The sequence below is a fragment of the Mugil cephalus genome, chromosome 21 (assembly GCF_022458985.1).
Source record: "Mugil cephalus isolate CIBA_MC_2020 chromosome 21, CIBA_Mcephalus_1.1, whole genome shotgun sequence".
In the NCBI taxonomy this organism is placed as follows: domain Eukaryota; kingdom Metazoa; phylum Chordata; class Actinopteri; order Mugiliformes; family Mugilidae; genus Mugil; species Mugil cephalus.
In genome coordinates this window covers 10,522,683-10,542,927 of record NC_061790.1, presented here as the reverse complement: position 1 = coordinate 10,542,927, position 20,245 = coordinate 10,522,683, and the positions used below count along the sequence as shown (strand labels likewise).

General features: G+C 41.5%; 2 protein-coding genes across 4 annotated transcripts; one reads left to right on the top strand and one right to left on the bottom strand.

Annotated features, from left to right (window-relative positions):
* The first annotated feature begins 10,052 nt into the window (after positions 1 to 10,052).
* Positions 10,053 to 14,216, top strand: nme6 (NME/NM23 nucleoside diphosphate kinase 6). Of its 2 annotated transcripts, none has more exons than XM_047573238.1 (6): positions 10,053 to 10,286; positions 10,507 to 10,599; positions 11,596 to 11,698; positions 11,948 to 11,987; positions 12,862 to 13,022; positions 13,349 to 14,216. In XM_047573238.1, the coding sequence occupies exons 2-6, from the start codon at positions 10,507 to 10,509 to the stop codon at positions 13,498 to 13,500; spliced, it is 549 nt and encodes a 182-aa protein (XP_047429194.1). In that variant the 5' UTR covers positions 10,053 to 10,286; the 3' UTR covers positions 13,501 to 14,216. The 2 variants fall into 2 exon arrangements, with proteins under 2 accessions (XP_047429194.1, XP_047429193.1); XM_047573237.1 differs by having other exon boundaries at positions 10,504 to 10,599.
* On the bottom strand, positions 14,138 to 18,313 carry baalcb (BAALC binder of MAP3K1 and KLF4 b). 2 transcript variants are annotated; one of them, XM_047573239.1, is made up of 5 exons: positions 18,075 to 18,313; positions 17,020 to 17,225; positions 16,659 to 16,874; positions 15,139 to 15,338; positions 14,138 to 14,304 (listed from the first exon to the last, which is right to left on the bottom strand). In XM_047573239.1, the coding sequence occupies exons 3-5, from the start codon at positions 16,837 to 16,839 to the stop codon at positions 14,140 to 14,142; spliced, it is 546 nt and encodes a 181-aa protein (XP_047429195.1). In that variant the 5' UTR covers positions 16,840 to 16,874; positions 17,020 to 17,225; positions 18,075 to 18,313; the 3' UTR covers positions 14,138 to 14,139. The 2 variants fall into 2 exon arrangements, with proteins under 2 accessions (XP_047429195.1, XP_047429196.1); XM_047573240.1 differs by lacking the exon at positions 18,075 to 18,313 and adding an exon at positions 17,311 to 17,469.
* Between the last annotated feature and the right edge of the window lie 1,932 nt (positions 18,314 to 20,245).

Genomic DNA, 20,245 nt, shown 5'->3' with positions numbered 1-20,245 from the left:
TCATACCCATCTGCCCCGTTGCCAACGTCCCACTGCTCCTGCTGGAGGTCACAACACACTCCTCTTGGCAGGAGGAAATCACCCCCCCCCCAGACCCCCACCACCGGGGCAGCAGGTAGAACTTAGACTGACTGACCCCAGAGCAGAGTCTTCGGCGGATTGCGAGGAGCTCTACTGGTATAAATAAACCAGCAGCTGACACCAGATCAGGTCCCGCACACGCACAGGATAGGACAACCTTGCACATCTTCTCTGAGGAAACTCCCTACAGAAGGTGGTGGTGGTGGGGGCTTAACATTAAAAGTGGAATTCAGTTACGTTCTCTGGTTTTTTACCAGTGTAGCGGGGGTGTGAGCACGCGCGCACACGAACGCAAAGAGGGAAAAGTGAGCCGCTTAATCCAGACAAAGATATAAGACAGCGCTGTGCTGCTGACTCATTACGTGGCCTGACATTAACGCCGCTCTCTCTGTCCTTCCCCGCATGGACACGCCAGTTGCCAGGACTGAGGTTGACACAGCTGCTGAAGGGAGCCCTGTCCCGCGTGGTGAAGCAATGGAGCGGAAAGGTCGGAGGTCACCAGCACTTAGGGCTAAAAGGGAGAACAGGTGACGGAGAAGGTGAAGGTAGCCCGCTTTAGAATCGGGGCTGGAAAAAAATGCTCGGTGATTTCAGCGAGGAGCTCCACGTTAATGTAGATACAAAGGTGGCGACTTGCGATTCGCGTGTCTCATCTCTGGAGATTACTTTAGTCTCCAAAGAGTCATCGAAGGCGCAAAAGGTGTAAAAACAGGAAACGCATCCCTGAGCTTTCTCACCAGTTGGGACATTAAAAGGATCTGGGTGTTACACTGGAGAACCACGTCGCCGTAAATGGCCCGGTTGTAATGGTCAGGGGTGACAATGTGGTGGATCAGTGTGCACCGCAGTCAACACATTATTATTTAGTACATTTCAGCCCCCTTTTGTTGTGGTTCCTGATACAATACTGCATAAAAAATACCAATCTAGTTACAGCATATATATATAAAAGTATGGTGTATAGAATGTGCCTAAAATCATCCAAGAAGAAGGTTTTACTACATTTTCAAACTTTGGAAAGTACGCTGTAGCGAACATAGGGGTCCTGCCTGGGTACATATTTTCCAAATTGGAGAGATTTTAAACTATACTTAGTTTAACTTAATTTCTGCCATTGATTTTTAGCATCATTCCTAAACAAGTCTCACTTTTCCTCGTCCTGTCCAAGAACTTTCAATGAGAACAGGTCATTCTTTAAGGAGGAATGTGTGGCACCAGTGATATAAAAGCATTAGCTGACACACAGTGTTCCACAAAAATATTCTCTCTGCTTGTGCGCTATCCCAATTTAACTTTTCTCCCTAACGCGGACTTCTGTTCTCATCGTGATCCTCTGCAGCGCCTGAGGAGTGAGCAGCCAACGGACACCCAGGAGCCTGTGGGGGTCGTGAGTCAGTCAGCTGCCCGGCTCCCACCAAAAGGGAACGACAACTGCAGGAGATTCAGCGGCAACAGCAGCAGCAGCGGCAGCAGCAGCAGCAGTCAGTGCCACGGAGATAAAACAGAGTCGGGTTTTACGGCGACCAGAGGGCAGAGGAGATAGGCTGAATCAGCCGCCTGACGGAGGATGTTTAAAGTCGGAGTCAGCGCTCGGCTCATCTGCCGTCCCAGCGTCAAAGCGAAACATTAAATCTGGCTTCATGTAAACTGTGATTGTTTTTGTTCCTCTATCAGTCATCGGCTGAGAACTTGAGGAATTTAGATTTCTTAGTGATTTTGTTTTTTCTTTCGTTTCTTTACTCAGTCATTGACGTAGAACATCCTCTGGCAGGTTATTAAACACTGGGAACAGGCCTATATTAGGAAAGACAGTTTCTATATTGATCACTTCTGTTTTGTTTGTTGGCATTTAAATGAATTTCTTAACACAAATGAAATTCTAACTGGTACGGGCAATAGATAATATTTCATTACAATAGATAATTGGGCAAAGAAAACCGAAACTGTTGTGTTGCTTTGATCATTTTTATTGAGAAAACCCGGAGGTCAGAGGTCAGCCGTGTAACAGAAGTATAAAACACCACCGCCTCAAACGCTCACATCTGAGCTGAGGCTTTGAGATGTAACTTAACGTCCGTTTTTTTTTTTATTGACTCCATCTGTGTGCTGCTTGACGCCATTATAGTCAACGCTGTCCTGCGCTCAGAGGAGACAATGGCCTGTTGTCTGAATCCCTCAGTGAGTAGCTGCTAGTCACATCTTTACCACAGCCATTTGTTCATCTCCGTCACTCACGTGCTGCAGTTAGTTTACAACAAGCGAGAATAAAATTAATAAACTGAAGCACATCCTCATATCTAAAAATCCCATGTTTCCTTCCTTTCCTGGTCCCTTTGAGAGCTAAATCTAAATAGATGCAGAAACACAAAATTAAACAAAACTAAAAGCTATATCCCTCATATATTCTTCCCCATGCTCTGCTCTCCAAAATGTGTCCGATTCAACCCCTGCACCCACCCAACACCTCCTCTCGTCCTCTCCATCCCCCTCATGGGAGGTAACAGCTGTGGTGTCACCCTAAGTCACGTGACGTTGGCAGGTGGGAGAAACCTATGTGGGACATGCATCCCCCCTTTCTTCCCTCCTATTCTGTCCCTCTGAATGTCAAACTCCACACACACACACACGCACAATGTCTACTTTTCAAGGGTGTGGCCGTTCTGCATTGCTGGAATGTGCTCCGTGTTTGTAACTCGCGCTGTATGTCTGATCTCGAACGCTGATGAAATTCCACGGACAGTCCCCGTGTGCTGCTGCCGTGTCGCTGTTTCTCCCCGGAGACGTTCAGCTGCTAAACGGAATTAGATGCATACACACATGAATTAGATGCACACAATTGCTCGCGGCTCTGATGCGCTCCTCACTGCCTCTTTGGTAATCCACATAAAGCCCAATTAAGTCGCGTATTTTGGCGTGGCCTTGTAATGGCACTATTCGGGACCGAAATGTAAACATGAAGCAATATAAAGAAGGCCCAGGTCCTATATGCAAATGAATTAAGTGTGACATGGAAACTTGTATTGAACGTGTACTGTGACTGGACCAGAGTACGTCTTCTTGTAGTTCAGCTTTGGAAATTGAATATATAAGCATGCACATTAATTTTGGATTTTACTTAGTGGCCAGAGGTTTGGACATTATTCTAGGAATTTGTAGCCAAGTAAGAGAAGTTTGAACATATTCGGAGGGAATCTCTTCTGGTTAGTGGTTTTAAAGAGTTCTTTTAATACATAACTGGTACTTTGTTTAATTGTGTGTTTGAGTTACACAGTCAGACTTTTGCTCTTCAGTGATTTATTAACTATAAATAAACTTACCAATACATAAATGTAATGATAACTGATAACAGGTCCTGTACTCAGAAAAACAATACAGTATATGTATATAAAATGTACATGAAGTGTAGCTGTATTCATGTACTACTGTATTCCTGTGTTGCATATAGTACTGAAATGATTAATTGAATGCCAACAATGTATTTAGTGTGCCCTAAATAGTTTTATTCCTCAACAAAGTAACTGACTAAAAGTATGGAATTAAGTGGAGAAAGTATTTTATTTTCGTACGGGTATGGTGGAGTAAAAAATTATCTTCACACCATTATTCCTCCGTGTATATGATAATTGATGTCTTATATGTCTTTTCAGCTATTAAAAATCTGTCTGTCTAGAAATATAATATTTTATCAGTGCAGCTATGCTAATGGCAGAGCTGTTTATTTTGGTTCATAGTGAAATATCTCGACCACAGCATGTACTACCGTGCACCATCAAGGATTCTTGCTTTTTAACATCTGACAAATTGACTGGATGATGAGGTTCAGGTTAGATGCCAGTCCAGGCCCAGGATAACGACCAGAAGCAGCTGTTTCACACAGAGCTAGCCCAAGGCATAAGCAAACTAAGCCTTCAGGCCACTAGGGGGCCTCCAAGAGCAATTAACAAAAATTTGATTTCATTCATTTATTTAATTTATTTTGGTGGGTATGAGTGATGATTTCTAAATAACCACAGCTACATTAATATACAAAACACAAATGTATGTTAACAGAGTGCAGCTGCTGATGTAGGTCTAGCTATTCTCTGTGTGTCTCAAATACCACGCTGGCTGGGATCAGACACTAGAAGATCCTTCACCCCGGAGAGGGTGCATCGGACCCTAGGAGGGATGGGATTATTTCTACAGTTTAAATATGTAAGATAAATCTTGCAGCAGCAACCCTGCCACTATGGCAGACAAGGATGACAGGTAGGGACTTAGCAGCAGGGTTTCCAAAAAGCAGAGGGTCCACATCCCCCGGAAGTATTTGGAAAAATATAAAGATCAGTGGCCATGCCTGCAACCAAATATTAAATAATACAATGAAGTTAACTTGTGGCTATGAGCTCTATAAGCAAACATATAATGTAAGCAGGTGCAACTTTTGAATTTCATTGTTCATGTTGCCCAGACAGTGCATATTTCCTGCATGGACTACTGCAAAACGGCGAAGGTAGGTGAATATGAAGACCTACCTCCGGTCCACCATTAGTGAGGAGCATCTAAGTAATCTTGGGATGCTCAGCATTGAATCCAGAAGGTCCAAGGCTTTGAACGTTGATGCATTTGTAGACCGTTTCTAAAGGAGTCACAATCGCAGAATCTTGTTGTTGTAGTGTTTCAGCCTACCATTACCCCCAGCTAAGGCTGTCCTCAAAAATGCCCCCGATATTAGCGTTTTATGAATGGGAAAAATTGTTCTGTGCAGACTACAGCTATTACAGTAACCGGTCGCGCTGCTATTGACATTGCAGACATAACAGTTTACATATGTTCAAGTATGAATAAATCTGTCAAAATAAATGAAACCACAATTGTCCCGTGTTTCTTCATTTCATCTTGATAACCGGGCTATAAATGCCCCCGGATTTCATTTCAAAAATCTAGTCACCTTATCAAAATGACAAATTAAATTTGACTTTCACTGTACTTTACCAATGAAAGTACTTTTCATGAAAGTAAACTTACAGCAACTGGACCCATCAAACATTTTCTGTGGTAAGTGCCTTTTTTGTAACTTACAAGCCTGTTTTTGAGACTTTCTGTACAGAATGATGGCCTATAAATTATCGCCAATACTGCACGACACATAATTTGATTACTGATTACCTCTTTAAAATGGTACTTAGTTACTTTACCGATACGTTATATTACAAGTTATTTTATTAGTTATGTTCCACGGCTGGAACCGCCACCACCACAAAAAATGAATAAATAATAATAATAATAATAACAATAATAAAATACATGTTTTTATCAAAAATGTAGCAAACAGTATGCCTTGTTCAACTCTGCCCAACTTACTGGGTTTGCTCCAAAGTCTTGACCAAGAGACTTTTAAGTTGTTTTGTTTTTCTTTGGGCAGGCAAACCTCTTTGGCCTCCAAGCTGAGCCTCTAACCGCTACTCCAGTGGTATTTAGAGCATGTCTCTCATTGACTGTCTCCTCCCTCCATTATTGTTGGGTATTACATGGTATTTCATGCTGAAAACGTGACTTGTTGCATACATGACGTCACTCCCCCAGTCCAAGAAGAAAGCAAAAAACAATTGGAAAAATAGTAACGCATAGTAACTTGGATACGTAACTTTAACCCTGGAAATAGTAACGCGTTAGATTACTCGTTACCGGGGAAAAAAAAGTTGTCAGATTAGAGAATGTGTAATTTATTCAGTCCAGTTTGATCTGATGGGGGACAGACAAGTAACATCAACTGCAGATTTTTTCCATTTGCATTAGTGTAAAGAAGTAGATTAAGAGAACATGTGCATTTAATAAACTTCAATTTTCATTTACATGCTGTGGGCCTGATTATACCCACTGGTGGCCTGCTTTTGGCACGTAAGCCGTCAGTTTGACACCTGTGGCCTACACTCAACAGCTCTTGGCCGTCTTCGTAATTTTCAATATCGTTAAATGATTCAAACAGGACCATTTCAGCTTTGTTCCCTGGCTCTCTGTCCCATTAGCCGTGTCTAGTGCGTAAGCCTATGTCCTCTGCTATTGATAACTTTAATGTGTTTTGATCTTAACCTCTTCATCCACGTGGTTCTATTACATGTCTCTGATTGCAGCTGTCATCAGCTGTGTGAATCAGAGCATGTATAATCCCCTCGGGGAGACAAACTCCAAGCTCGAGGTTAGTATGAGCCCTGCACCCCACCTGCTTCGGTTGGACCGGATCACTAGAAACCTTTATAGTTTTCTCTTCTGAAAATAGATCAGCTGGGCCAAAAGATTGAGGAAGATGAAGGCTATGCCAAGATACATTACAAATCCATGATGACATTGAATTGAATATAAAGTATCATATTGTGTTTTTGTGTGCCAGTGCAATGATATAAATAATTGTTTCTGGCAGCCTTGTCTAATCTAATTTGTGTAATTTTGTTCAAAAGTTGATTCTTGGCTTCAGGATGTACTAAATGAAGATTCAGTTCATTCGTATGTCAACGATGCTCTTACGTTAGCAACTCACCATGTTGCTAATGTAGCTTTAGTGTTGTGGTTGTTACTGAAGGTTACTGAAAGCATTTTAACTGTGTGTGGCCAGATACTGGATTATTTGGCCTTTGCTTATTTCCTGGTGGAAAACCTGATCAAGATGGTGGCCTTTGGGGGATTTGGTCACAATAGAAGTTAACTCAGCAGCAAGTGGAACAAGATGGATGTGTCTGACCATCTCTGTTGAGTTAGTATCCCACAGTGTTTAATGACATTTTTTGTTTGTCTCAAGACAAGTAACTGCTGTTAGAATAACGCAAACCAGTTCTCAGTTGAAGAATAAAGTTCTGTACAAAGCCAACAAGATTTTTAGGTTAGAAATTGGCTAACTGAAAGTTTTTCTAAAATACTTCTTTCTGTTTCTGCAAATGTTCCCTCAGAGTCTTGTATTATTTACTGAATATCTTCGGGATTGATGCAAAAACATGTCAGGCATTCAAGCCGGTTCGAGCGATGACCAGATTTCCAAGTAAGTTGACATTTGAACATCAACCAGAGCCCTGGATTTCATTCTAGTTATCCAGTCACTACAGCACAGTGACTCATTTTAATGCAAAACATGAAATCGACATACATATGTTCATTCGAAATGAAACTGTTGGACTAGGTCTCCAAATAATGTTTGGTTTAATAACTGACAAAGTTGTACGCTTCATTCTAACAAAAGCAATAGATGGTGAAAGAATGTCTAGCCATCGTGGATATCAATGTCCTTTTATTTTCTTCTGTGTAGAGATGCAAGACTTGTTATCACTGCTTCTGGACACTGCCCATGATTTCAAACGTTCTTGTCATCTACGCATTCGTCATCCTGGTTTTTGCTGTTACTGGAGTCCAGCTGTGGGCTGGGCAGCTGCGCAACCGCTGTTTCCTGGGAGAGGACATTACACCGTAAGGAAACTGTCTGTTCCAGTGTTTGCAATTTTTTCTTTAGCTAACTGTATACTCACCAGCCGTAACTAAAACTATTAAAAACAAATCCCTCACAGCTTTTCACAGTTTCCCACTGCAGTGAGGTGACTTTTTCATACTGCTTGTTCTGTCAGCAGCGTCCCACAACTCAAAGATATTCTGTTTATAATAGAATGAAAGACAAATTTTGCAAATATTCACATTTGCAAAACTAGTTAATACTTGAGCAATTACACGTTGCAATATACGTATTAAAGATCTTGAGTAATCCTTTAAACTGTATGATCGGCTAGTGTTTGCTCACATTGTGACCAACTTCTTCCTGAGTCCGGGTTAAACACTGAGTGGAGTATCTGACATTTTCAGTAGACAAATGGCTGAAAAAGGCGACGTCCACACAGAATTTCTAGAGCTTTTTTCAAGCACATATTTTTTTAATTCTTTAGATCAGTGTTCTTCTTCTCAGTAATCCAATAACAGTACCTAAGTTTCCTTGATAGAAAGCTGACACAGTGACTCAAGTTTTCATAGCCAGCCTATTTTACTTTTGCACTTTTTGTCTTCTCTTTTGATTTTTTGTTTTCAAATCTGCGGCCAATTGTCTTTCCTGTTATACTTCTTGCCATTTTTAAGGCTGTTAATCACCACCTTCTTTTGTAGCTTTTGTCAGCACATCTCAGTACATTAATCTGTCCGTCTGTAAATGTCTTAATGTTATGTCTTTAAATTTTAGAGGAAGAGGAAGGCAATGTTTTTATATTGTAAAGATGTGAGGTTGACTCAGCTCTGTCAGGAAGGGTGAGTGTTGAGGTGAGGACCCAGGTGCAGGAAAATAAGGATGAGGCAGGGAATCCAGGGAAAAGAAGGTTTTTGATGAATACAAACACAAAGCGCTGCGTTGAGGCGGGAAATACAAAATATAAAAATCAAAAGAATCATAGGCACGGCATGGAGCAAAATCATGGAGACAAGGACCATGGCGTGGAGACAACATGAGTAACATTAATGACAAGGAACAAAGCGAAGGCAGGGCTATAAATACACGAGAGGGCTCAGGGATGACAAAACACAGGTGAAACTCATGAGGGCAATCACACCAGGAGAAACCAACTAACAATCAAGGGACACGCAAGGAAACACAGACAGGAAATCCAGAACTTAACAAAATAAAACAGGCAACAAAACACGTTGTAACGTGTTTAGGTTTAACTCACAGACTCAACTAACAAATGTCTCTTTAATGTCATTATTTCCAAACTAAAGTTGCTGAATGACAAATATAAGAACCCTTTTATAATTCTATGTGGTGAATTTAGTGAATGTCCCAATGAAATGGAGGAACCCCCAAGAGTGAGTCGCTTTTCTCTAGGTAGTGACCTCATCCCTTCACTTTGCTCAGATCTCTCCTTGACTAATGCTTGGCGTTTCTTCATCCCTGGCATCAAAGATTTTACTTGGTGTAAAAAGTAAAATCTACTCTCCAGTATGTTAAAGAGGTCAAACATGTTTATGCACCACTGTCTGACCATTAACAAATTGTTTTGAAATTGGGAAGCACCCAAGAGTCATCAGGCATGAAAGGTTATTGGAAACTCAACAACACTCTTTCGAATGACAACTCTTTCAATGACTCAATTAAACCATTAATCATAGATATTTTTCATGATGCTGAACATGTAATAGAAAAGGTGAGAATATTTTAAGTATAATAATTAGTCAGGTGGCTATCAAGAGATCCAAGCAGTTAAAATATAGACAAACTCGCTCAATTGTTGTCAAAGGAGAACTTTCAGATAGATAAGATTTATACAGACAAGGTGAAAGGAGCATTTATTAGATCTAGGGAAAAATGGCTGGAAGGAGAAAAGAACTCATAATTTCTTTGCTCTGGAAAAAAGGAATGCTAAAAGAAAATCATTAACTGTCCTTAATATCGATGGCACTGTTTCAAAGAGAGGCAAGTCTCCTGGTGTTGATGGGTAATCTGTTGAATTTTATGTCTACTTTTGGGAATTAATTCAAGAACCTTTAATGAATATGTACAGAGAATGTATCAGTGATGGAGAGATGACCACAACAATGAAGCGGGTGTCATTTCCTTAATCCCCTATTGAACAATAATTGGCATCTTATCACCTTATTAATGTTGATTCAGAGGCTTTTATTTTATTTCTTGATTTTTATAAGGTTTTTGATATGGTAGAACACAAATTTCTGATACAGGGCTTTTGGTTTCGGAAGTTAATTCGTTGACTTGGTCAACATATTCTACAAGGACATTAATAGCTCAGTCATAGTTAATTATAATACATCACAAAGATTTCCAATTAATAGGGGTTGCAATATTTCTCCCTTCTTATTTATCCTAGTCACCGAATTAGTAACTATCAATATTATAAAAGATGCGAATTTTGAAGACCTCCAAAATGTTACGAAAAATACTATAACATTAAAATATTGTTTTTATATCTATTTATTATTGACGGAACAAATTATTCGAGTCCGTTTCCAGGGGGACCGTTTTTACAGACGGACTGAGCAGCGCAAGGAGCTACCACGACTTTAAATTATCAAAATTATATAAACACAATACAGATTATATTCGGGTCATATTTTAGACGAGGAGAGTAAGAGGAGACAAATAAATTGACAGAGTAGCGCGTTAATATCTTTACAACATGGCGGCGGCCGCAGCTGAACTGTCTTCATTAAACTGACGAATTTCTTTTAGGAAACCATCCACAACAGAGGTCAGTAACAATAAATAAGTCGGTGCTGACGTTCAGGGAATATATTAAAAAAAATATTTCTGAGAAAATATGTCCACGATAAAAATGTTGCGGTAGATAGATGTCACGTTGCTGCTTTATGTGTTTTTTTCGTCCATTCATTTCACAGGGATGTTCAGGCTAACGTTAGCCCACAAGTTTCTAGAACTGACTGATTTATTTTCTGTCTGTTGTTTAGAAGATGTTACTGACAGCTCGTCGCCTCTCCAAAGTGCTGCAGCTCACCCTGGCGGTCATCAAACCAGATGCTGTAGCTCATCCTCTGATGTTAGAGGTCAGCTGTTACAAAGCATTTAGACTAATGTTATTTACTCTAAAGCTGTGTGTGTGTGTGTGAAACATGTCGTCAAGATGTTTTTGTACCATTTAAGTAAGACTCTAAACAAAACCTGATGACGGGCCCCGGTGGACCCCCATAGTCCTCCTGTAAATCCATCCTAAGTCCATCAGATATTAAAATGCAGGGAAAATAAAATCTGATTCCCCTTCTACAAGTGATGCTGAAACACACATTCACACACACATATAGTACTATTATTTCTTTGTATTATTTTGTCATTATTCGTTTTCTTTAATTTAAGATATGAATGAATGCATTAAATTGTATTTTGACTTAACATAATAGTGAATAATGAGTAAATTATTACCATAAACAGGATATGTTGAGGTCCTTCGTGTATGTCTACATTAATTATTTAAACTGATCAATGACTACCTCTTATATCACTTGTTATTGAGGAGCACAGATTCTCAGAGGCGTCAGAGTCCACAGTATGTCCACAATAAGAAATGCAATTGAGAGTGGTGGATTCTCATTATTTATAGATTTTTCTGTCTACATGAAATCAAGCCAAAACACGTGAGCCCCTTTGTTTTATTAACAAAAGGTTGTCAGTGTGCATTATTTGTTTAAAAAAGTAAAATAAAGTTCCACAGCTAGGTAACGATTCATTTTTGCCATTGTTCAAAAACCAGAATGAAATCGATATATCCCCCGGCCTTTCTATTATTCATAATATTCCACTTGGGAAAGCTCACATTTCAGTTCCCATATTGTGAACCAAGTTTCAGGATATTATGCTGGCATCATTGATCTCGCACAACCTAAAAAGATATAGTCATGAAGAAATGCTGCCCCTTTTTTGAAAGAAATCTGAACACTAACACCCTGTAAAGATTTAGTCGAGAGATATTTAGATGTAACCTGTCGTATACTGATTGCAAATGTGTGGCATGAACTGGAAAAATGCTTTTTTTTTTTTTCCCGTAGGCTCTTCACCAGAGAATTCTGGACCACGACTTTGTGATTGTTAAATGTAAAGATCTGGTGTGGAAACGACAGGACTCTGAGAGGTTTTACGCTGAACATTCAGGTGAGGACACACAACAATGTTCAAACATTACAGAAGTACCTACTGTAGAGTCTCCATCGGCCTGAACAAATGAGTCAACAGCCTGTGTTGGTGGACACACCTCGGGCTGTGTGTGTATGAAGGTTAAAATGAGTGAATCACACTTTTTCTGTGTGGCGCCACACAGCAGGAGGAGAAAACCTTATCCTCATTTTAGTCACAGTGAAGCTTCAGCAAGTTTAAAAAGTATAATTTTTTTCCTACTCTCAGGGCGATTCTTCTATCAAAGACTTGTTGAATTCATGTCGAGGTGAGCTTCTCTGCTAACACCCCAGTTTTGTGTGATTAAGTGTTGATGCTTGTGTGTTTTGATGAATGCTGTTCTGTTTGATGAGATAAAAACACGCTGCACAATCCACTGGGCTGACACAGAAAAGCTCCCCTCTCTTTGCCGAGCAATAAATCACTTCCTCTAAGTTCACGTAATAATCATCACATCCATGCTGCCCACATGCTAGCCCGCTCTTCGTGCAGGGGGCTCCCGCCAGATCAGAAAAAGGTGTGAGTAATTACATTGTCAGCAGCGGTGAATCGGTGGTTGCCACGGCAACCGTCCTCTGGATGCTGCTATTGTTAGTGGGAACACCGGCAGCGTCTTCTGCATGTAAGCCTGCGGAGCTCAGCGCTGCTCCAGTTGCCATTATTTATCTAAAGCTGACAGTATTTATGGCTCAGCTCGCTTCGTCCACCCCCGCCTCCACCCGCTGCAACGTATACGCTTGAATCTAACATCATTTAAAGCGGACACGGATGCTTACTCATGCCAGTGTCCTGGTGTTACTGGGAATTAAAGAGTGGAGTAGAAAAAAAACATATATATATACTGGAAATTTATACCGTCAGTGTAAAACTGTCCTTAACCAAGGATTCAGTATCATGATTCATACTCTCTCAACATCCTGGGACCTTGTTTCATTTTTTGATCCCATTTGAATTGTGGCATGACTTACACATGTTATGTGTCAACTTACACAAGTCAAGAAAGTGAAGTACAAGACTACAAAGACACAGAATTAGAAAGAATACAGACCCAAAAACTTTTTTCAGACCGTGGTAAACAGACAGATTCAAAGGTTTAGGCCCAAGCAGCCACTGTTCAGACGTGTGCTCGTGTCGTCCCACAGCGGTCCGATGCGGGCCTACATTTTAGCCCGGGAGGATGCCATACGTCACTGGAGAGAACAGATGGGTCCGACCAAAGTGTTCAGAGCCAGGCACACCTCCCCTGCCTCCATCAGGGGCCAGTTTGGACTCACAGACACGAGGAACACGACCCACGGCTCAGGTAGGTAGGGAGGGAGAATCCTGAGCAGTAATGACACAGCACTTCATATGCAGGAAACACCCCCTCGTTACCGGCTGTCAAATCAACACTGCAGTTTCAACAGGTTCAGTAATGGCACACCGCTGCTCCAACACTATAATCATATGGTTGGAAAAAAAAAAAAGCAAGTTGTCAAGAGTTCTCTGATTACGAAAAAATCACTTGAACCCTTAAAGTGTTGTACTAGCAGCAACAGCAGGTTTCAGCCACGTTGAAGAGATCGTATTTTAGCGCATTTTTAAATATTGTGATTTCAACTTTCAGCTATCTGCCATTCTTTCCTGCAGATTCTCCTGAGTCGGCCCAAAGAGAAATCGGCTTCTTCTTCCCAGATTTCAGCGTGGAGGAGTGGATGGAGAAGGAAGAGCCGTCATTCAGATCAGGACAGATTCATTATGACCATCAGAAACAGATCCACACGCTGTCAGCGCCGAGCTGACCCTGGACTCTGTTATTGTTTAAAGTGCCAAAGAGTTTGTGGTATTGATGCTGACTTTCCTCACATTAAGTGATTTTTTTTTTTAATTTATTGTAGTTAAAAACACACAATAGCCAGATAAAAAAAGTTAACACTGGATTGTACAAAGCAACACGACGCAGCAGAGACAGTTTTTTACCACCACGATCTCCTCTCCAGGCCTCACTGTAAATAGTGCAAACAGTTTCTTGAGCCACACAAATTGTAGAGCAGCAACAACCCTGTGTTGTGTTTCAAAGCCAGATAATAACAAAATTGAATGAAATATTAATTTAGCAACGTGAAAGAATACTGGAATAATAGCTTTACACACTTATGTATCACCCGATTATTTTAAATGCATTGGCTGTGAAATGTCATGTTTCGTATTTTCTGTTGTGTGTTTGGACCAAACTGCTGTTTTGTGTGTCCCACATGTCAAAGTACAGTAAAACATAAACCATACAGTGTTAAATACGTGATCCCTGTTTTCGGTCTTACTCGCGTTCTTGTGCTTTCAACAGCCGGCAGACCTTCAAGATCTTTCCACAGTTTGTTTATTCGCTCCTTCATTCAGTCACTCATTGTTTTGTTTTTTTGATGTCCAGTTTTTCCCTGAACTCAAGTGTTTTGTGTGGCCACCTGTTTGAGAGCCTCCACAGGTTTCATGACCTCGTAGGTGGTGAGGGACTTCTTCACCTTCCCGTTTTTGTCCACCTGGTGGATGCTCTGCGTCACTGTGATGGTCACCTGCTTGGTCGACATCCGATTGTCCTGCCATTTTGTCTGTTGACGGAGAAGAATGAACCAATAAAACACTGGCATGAATGTGGGAGATGATTGTTTTTTTTTTTTATATGAAATGGTTTTGGAAAAGTGTACATGCACTGATCAGGCACAACATTATGACCATTTTCCTAGTAATGTGTAGGTCTCCCTTGCGCCTCCAAAACAGTTGTGACTCATCAGAGAATGGACATGGACGTTCTGAGGGCGTCCTGGTGTCTGGTAACAGGATGTTGTTAGTGGGGGCCTTTGTGGATCATCACAGATATTTGATCAGTTTGGGATCTAGTGAATTTGGAGGTCAGGTCAACACCTTGTGCTGTTTTTTTGTTTGTTTGTTTGTTTTTTAGTTGTTTCTAAACTGTTTTTGTGTGTGTGTCTATGGGGTGGGGGTATCAGGTCTGGTCCAGGTGGGTGCTACAGGTCTAAGTAACATCCACACATGAATTCCAGGTCCAAATGTTTCTCAGCAGAACATTGAACTGTCACAAGATGTTCAAGATTCTCCAATCTGAGAAGCTGGAAGCATTTGTCTTAAACAAGAACTTAAAAGATCGTCTGATTCATTGTTTCAGCTCTAAAGGTAACACTTAAGCAGAACGTAGGAATAAAGACAGTGATCAATGGAGACGACCTTATTCTCTGCCCTATACGTTCAAGAGAGAGCTGCTACATACTGACATTTTTAGCAATGCTAAACAGTGATATAAGTAACCGATATCTGAAGTTGAAACACAGATTTCAAGTTGAACTCTAAAATGACATTCACATGAACATATAATCTTTAAAGATGTCGCTCAGAGCTTTTAAGTAGCACATTCAGGAGAGGCTTACAATCTCCTCGGTGTGTAGAACACTCCGGCGCTGCACCGTGGTGCCGGATGAAGGCGGCGCTGCGTCCTGCGGCGGAGAGGCCAGTATCGCAGGCGGGCTGCTGGGCTTCACGTCGTTCAGGCTGGCTTCAGACACGGCCGAGCAGACCTTCAGGTACGCCTGCGCGGGAGGAGGGAGGCCATCCTCAAAGAAATCTGGAACTGTGACAAAGCGAAGCATCAGCTCCGTCCTCTGGAGCAGCTAAGCCACTCGTTCAAACCAACATATCAAACAAAACAAAGTTATGTAAGAAGCTCTGCTCTCTCTGAATTTATGGCCAAATATGTACTTCCAGTCTATATTTATTATAAATGCTTGATAATTGACAATAATGTAGTACTTTTGTTTGACAAGCCATCGGTGCTCAGGCTCGGATGCTTTTTAGCAAATGTATTCGAAGGTGAAGCAGCTGCAAACAGAGTCAGGCTGCACAAAAACATTCTAATGAACCCATTCAGGGTGAAATGCATTGGGTTATTTTTAGTTTCAAAACAATAAACGTAATAAATGTTTGTAAATCAAACAGCATCCGCCGCAGGTGACAAACAGCTTATAGGTGATTCAGTGCTGCTCCTGAAATAATTAGGCGGAGCGGTGAAGTGCAATCAGTTATGGAAAACACTCCACAGCGTTAGTTCAGTGCTCAGATCAAGTGTGGGTTGAGTGTTGATTTACAGATGTGGGCACATCATTTTCTCTACCTCTACGGCGATGTCAGCTTAAAGTAACGCCACACATCACCGGTGGGAGAAAAACGAACACAAACATTTTTAATCAATATCTCCCGGAGACACGTGTGTTATATAAGCTTTGAAGCTACGAGGCGCTGATTATTTGGCTCCCCTCCTCACAGTGAAACTCAATTCATTTTTTACATCAAGGCTCCTCTGCCTACATTCACGCAAAAGATGCATCCGTTGCCATGAGAGCCAAGTCCTGTTTGGGCACAGTGGCTTTTGATGCAGCCTATTATGCGCCTTCACCGATTCATGTCCCTCCGGCTTCAAAGAAAACGCATCCACACTTCAGTGCAAAAGGCACATTAACGAACAGCAGAGAATCTGTCTTGTAGATTCATATGTTCCAGGCGTGTGCTGTACATTGGAAGTACTGGAAGATTTCCAAAGCTCAGACACTGTTATGTAATACTCAACACTTAGATACTGCATGTGATGTGTGCTTTTTCAATATCACCTGTGCAAAAACTATGAATATGTTATCCTACAGGGAAAATCAAATAGATAATGCTCATGCATGTCACACCCCACTTTTATGTTAAGTGTGGAAAGGTTGGTTCATTCATATTATTCAGTATAGCTGTAAGCCTGAATGCTCCCAGCATGGCGTTAATTCAATCAAATGCTGTTAGAACAGGGCCAGTGAACTAGAAACAGCTCATTTAAATCAGTTCTGTGCTCGGTAATAGACTGGAATGAGAGGCCGATCGATATCACGGCGATCCATTCTTTCATTCTTCTTACCAGGGCTGATTGTTTTCTCAGAAGCGAAGCCGGCCTCAGAGTTCTCAGAGGGGATGCTCTGGATGGACGACAGGGGGATGTCGGTGTCGGTGCTCGTCAGCCACGTCGACTCCGTCTCTTTGGTCCAGCTCTCCAGGTAGCGAGGCTCCAGAGCATCAGTCCTGCTCCCCCCGCAGCCCATAGCGCTGCCTCAGGACACCTTCACTTCCAGTTATTCTTGGAAACGCAATCAAGACACATACATGTTTGTTTTTGCTTCTGACTGCAGCCAAGAAGACCCCACTCAAACTTCTTAGGTACAAAACACTGAGCTCATTGAGGATTCTCTTATATGGCATCAAAACCAACATGTAATACTTACAGCACAGCGCACAGCTGAAGGAGGAACTGAGGGCCCTCATAGTGACTATCCTTCTGTCCTTCAGATTATGGAAGTAGTCAGTGTTTACTCTGATATGTTTATGTTCATCCGATATCATTTAAGGGCAGCGTCTCCTGACGGTCAAGTGGGTAAAGGAGGCCATTTTACGAAGGAGCCGGTCGATCATCAAAACATCATCTGGCCACCTTAAATGAAGAGAGCGAGAGAGATCAGAGAAGTGAAAATGCATCCTTTTTTATTTATGTTATTATTCTTAAAGGGACAGTTTACCATAAAATCTCATTTTCACTGTATAGTGCAGTCGAGCTCCATTATATTCCAGAGATGGAACAATTCTTCAAAGATGGAAAACTAACACCAAACCAATGTAGATGGATAAACAGTAGCCTACAGCAGCCCAGATGATTAAACATATACATTTGATTTTAGGGTGAAATGCTCCTTTAAGCCACTTGTTTTGGTTCACTATTAATACTGCTGATATATCTATCTATCTATCTATCTATCTATCTATCTATCTATCTATCTATCTATCTATCTAGAGACCTACTGTAACAGGATCAATGCACCGTGTAAATCGTTCAGTACAACCAAATGTATAGTGCAAACACAGTTAAAATACTGCTCACTACGGGTAATTGAGTCTCGCCGAAGCAGGTTCCCCTTAAATAAGACCCAGATGGATTTTTACTGACGCACTGACACCAAGCAGACATCACATCCAGGCCTCCTGTGCATCATTAAATCGCCAGTTTCGCTTATTTAATTAGATTTCCCCGGATAATTAAGCTGACAACAGGAGGATCCGAGAGGGTAACATCGGCGCCAGTGCGCGGCCGTAACGTCGCCCCCAGGGACTAAACGCGACTGTTAAAGCGCAGTAAAAACGCGTGCGGCTGTGTCAAGACGCGATGTGCCCCGCATCATCTCCCCGGGCCGCCAGATTGTGTCTGAAATAAATAAAGATGAACGGACGACGCGCGATCCGCGCAGAGAAACCAAACACTGCACGCTGTGCCACGGCGAGCTCTTACCGGTGACGGACGGTCCGCGTCCTGGTCTCGCCTCGGCGCTCCTGCGTGTCGTCTGCCAGTCAGACCTGTAAAATGTTGTTAATAACGACGCTCGCACGACAGCGCGTCCGTCCCCACCACCAGCCTCTCCATTCATCCTCCGTAACCAGGTCCAGAGGCGGATCTGTTGAGTAAATGTGAAATTATCAACCTTGTCGTAAAGATGAGGATGAGGACTATTTATTTGTCTGCCTTTAAAGTGGAGGACAGCCTCGCTACCTCAGCTGTTGTCAGGTAAACTTCAAAATAACACAGGTCCTCTGGTGTTTGCGCTAAGTGTGATTAACACACTGCTTCACATAATTACCACCAAGGGATTACAAAAACGATGCATAATCACTGTGCACAATGATGCAGGCCGTAGTATGGATGAGTACTACTGGGTCCTGTGAAAGTAAACATGACTAAATAGATAGAAAATGCTCCTGAAAACATTTCCCATGAACACAATTTCACCTTTTTAAACTTGCTAACCCGTTACCTGTGTAGTTCAGTAACAGAACACATGACTTTCTGGATATAGTAGATGTCAACAACACCTCTGACATGAGGATGTTCACTGTTCTGCCCACAGGGGGACACTCCCAGCACACAAAACAAAAAACAGGGCTGGCTTAAGTATTAACCACCATTTACTTAAAGGGTCAGCCGAGCTGATGCTCTGGCTATCAGTCCCAGCAAAACCTATTAGAGATGTTGCACTGTCCACTATCCACAAGTAAAGGTCCTTAACTTCAGTGCAACTTCAGATATTAATTGTAGAATTTATGTCATACCAAATCCCATTATTCCTAGAAAAGTGTTACAGTAAGTCATGTCCGATCTGTTTTATTTGTAAGTATCCTAAGGATTCATTTTTTATCTCTATATGATTTTAATTTACCTTTTGTTTAAATCTGTTTCAACCATGTAAAGCACTTTCTTCCTCTTGCGAGACAACCAATGTCAAAACGTTCCAGACTGGCCTAATCATACGACCTTCACATCCCTCCTCTCCCTCCTTTCCATTACTCATAGCCATCACCCGGTACTTCCTTTCTTCATTAGCCTCACATCGTTTTGGCACAGTCCTTGCTTGTGAAACATTTCAAAGTCTTGGTAAAAGAAAGCCTGGAGGCAGACAAAAAGTAAAGGCCAAAATGAACGTATATAAGCAGCCGTAACAGTAAATCAAATCACACTGGAGCAAAGATCCATAACCTGGCATGGTTAAGGATATTTACCATGCCACCAAACATACCAAAAAATAAATTAAGAGGACCCATGAGTGGATATGTCTATTGTTTTTTGTCTGAAGAAGATACACACACATTTCTGAATTAAATTTCTGTAAGCTTGTATTTTTAAAGTCTGTCTTATGATGCCACATCCTGGTGACTTCCTGTACATAACTACTAGAAGGACTAACATTCTGTTATTGAGTAATGCTAGAATCTTAGGCCTCCTCTGAAAGTGTTGTGTTCTATGGAGGCAATGGGAGCTTTTATTTTGAAAGTCTGTTTTCTATCTACTGGTATCCCTGAAGAAAACAAGCTGAATCTGAACCAGATAAATGGAATTAATTTAATCTTTTACTCCAGTGCTTCCTCCTGTTAAACAGCCATGTAGTTATCGCCTGGAGCGCTGCCATCCTGTGCAAAAACTCCCTTCACCACAAAGCAGCTGCTTCTTTCCCAAAACTGCATTTCGCTGATTGCTTGTGAAACTTCTCACATGGCAGCACATTCATCACAGTTCTCTGGTGCCACCGGTGTGATTTCCACAAACGAACTGAGGGAACAGTAAACAGCATCCCTCTTTGTGCTTTATTGCAGAAAGAGCATTTGAGAAGTATAGCAGAGCTGGACGAGCGGCCTGCTTGTGTAAATCAAGATCATTTATTTCTGATGCCTGTGCTGCCAATGAAACACGTTCGAAAGAAAACAGAGGAAGATGGAGCTCCGCTGTAAGATCAATTTACCAATGTGGAAGCTCCGAGTTTGTTCCCGTCACAAAGCAGTCTGGGTGAAAGATTTGGTGTACAGCAGTATTAGTGATGACCCCTTCCAATGAGTCCACATAGAGGTCTTTCAAAATGCCAATACTTGATACACAAACACCTCAAAATACAGGTGCAGTCTGTCTTCAATAAT

Coding starts and splice junctions, on each gene's coding strand:
- nme6 (XM_047573238.1), top strand. CDS start 10,507: ATGTTACTGACAGCTCGTCGCCTCTCCAAAGTGCTGCAGCTCACCCTG. Junction 11,699..11,947: donor GTTTTACGCTGAACATTCAG/GTGAGGACACAC, acceptor TCCTACTCTCAG/GGCGATTCTTCTATCAAAGA. Junction 11,988..12,861: donor CTTGTTGAATTCATGTCGAG/GTGAGCTTCTCT, acceptor GTCGTCCCACAG/CGGTCCGATGCGGGCCTACA.
- baalcb (XM_047573239.1), bottom strand. CDS start 16,839: ATGGGCTGCGGGGGGAGCAGGACTGATGCTCTGGAGCCTCGCTACCTG. Junction 15,339..16,658: donor TGAGAAAACAATCAGCCCTG/GTAAGAAGAATG, acceptor GCTTTGTCACAG/TTCCAGATTTCTTTGAGGAT. Junction 14,305..15,138: donor TTCTACACACCGAGGAGATT/GTAAGCCTCTCC, acceptor CTCCGTCAACAG/ACAAAATGGCAGGACAATCG.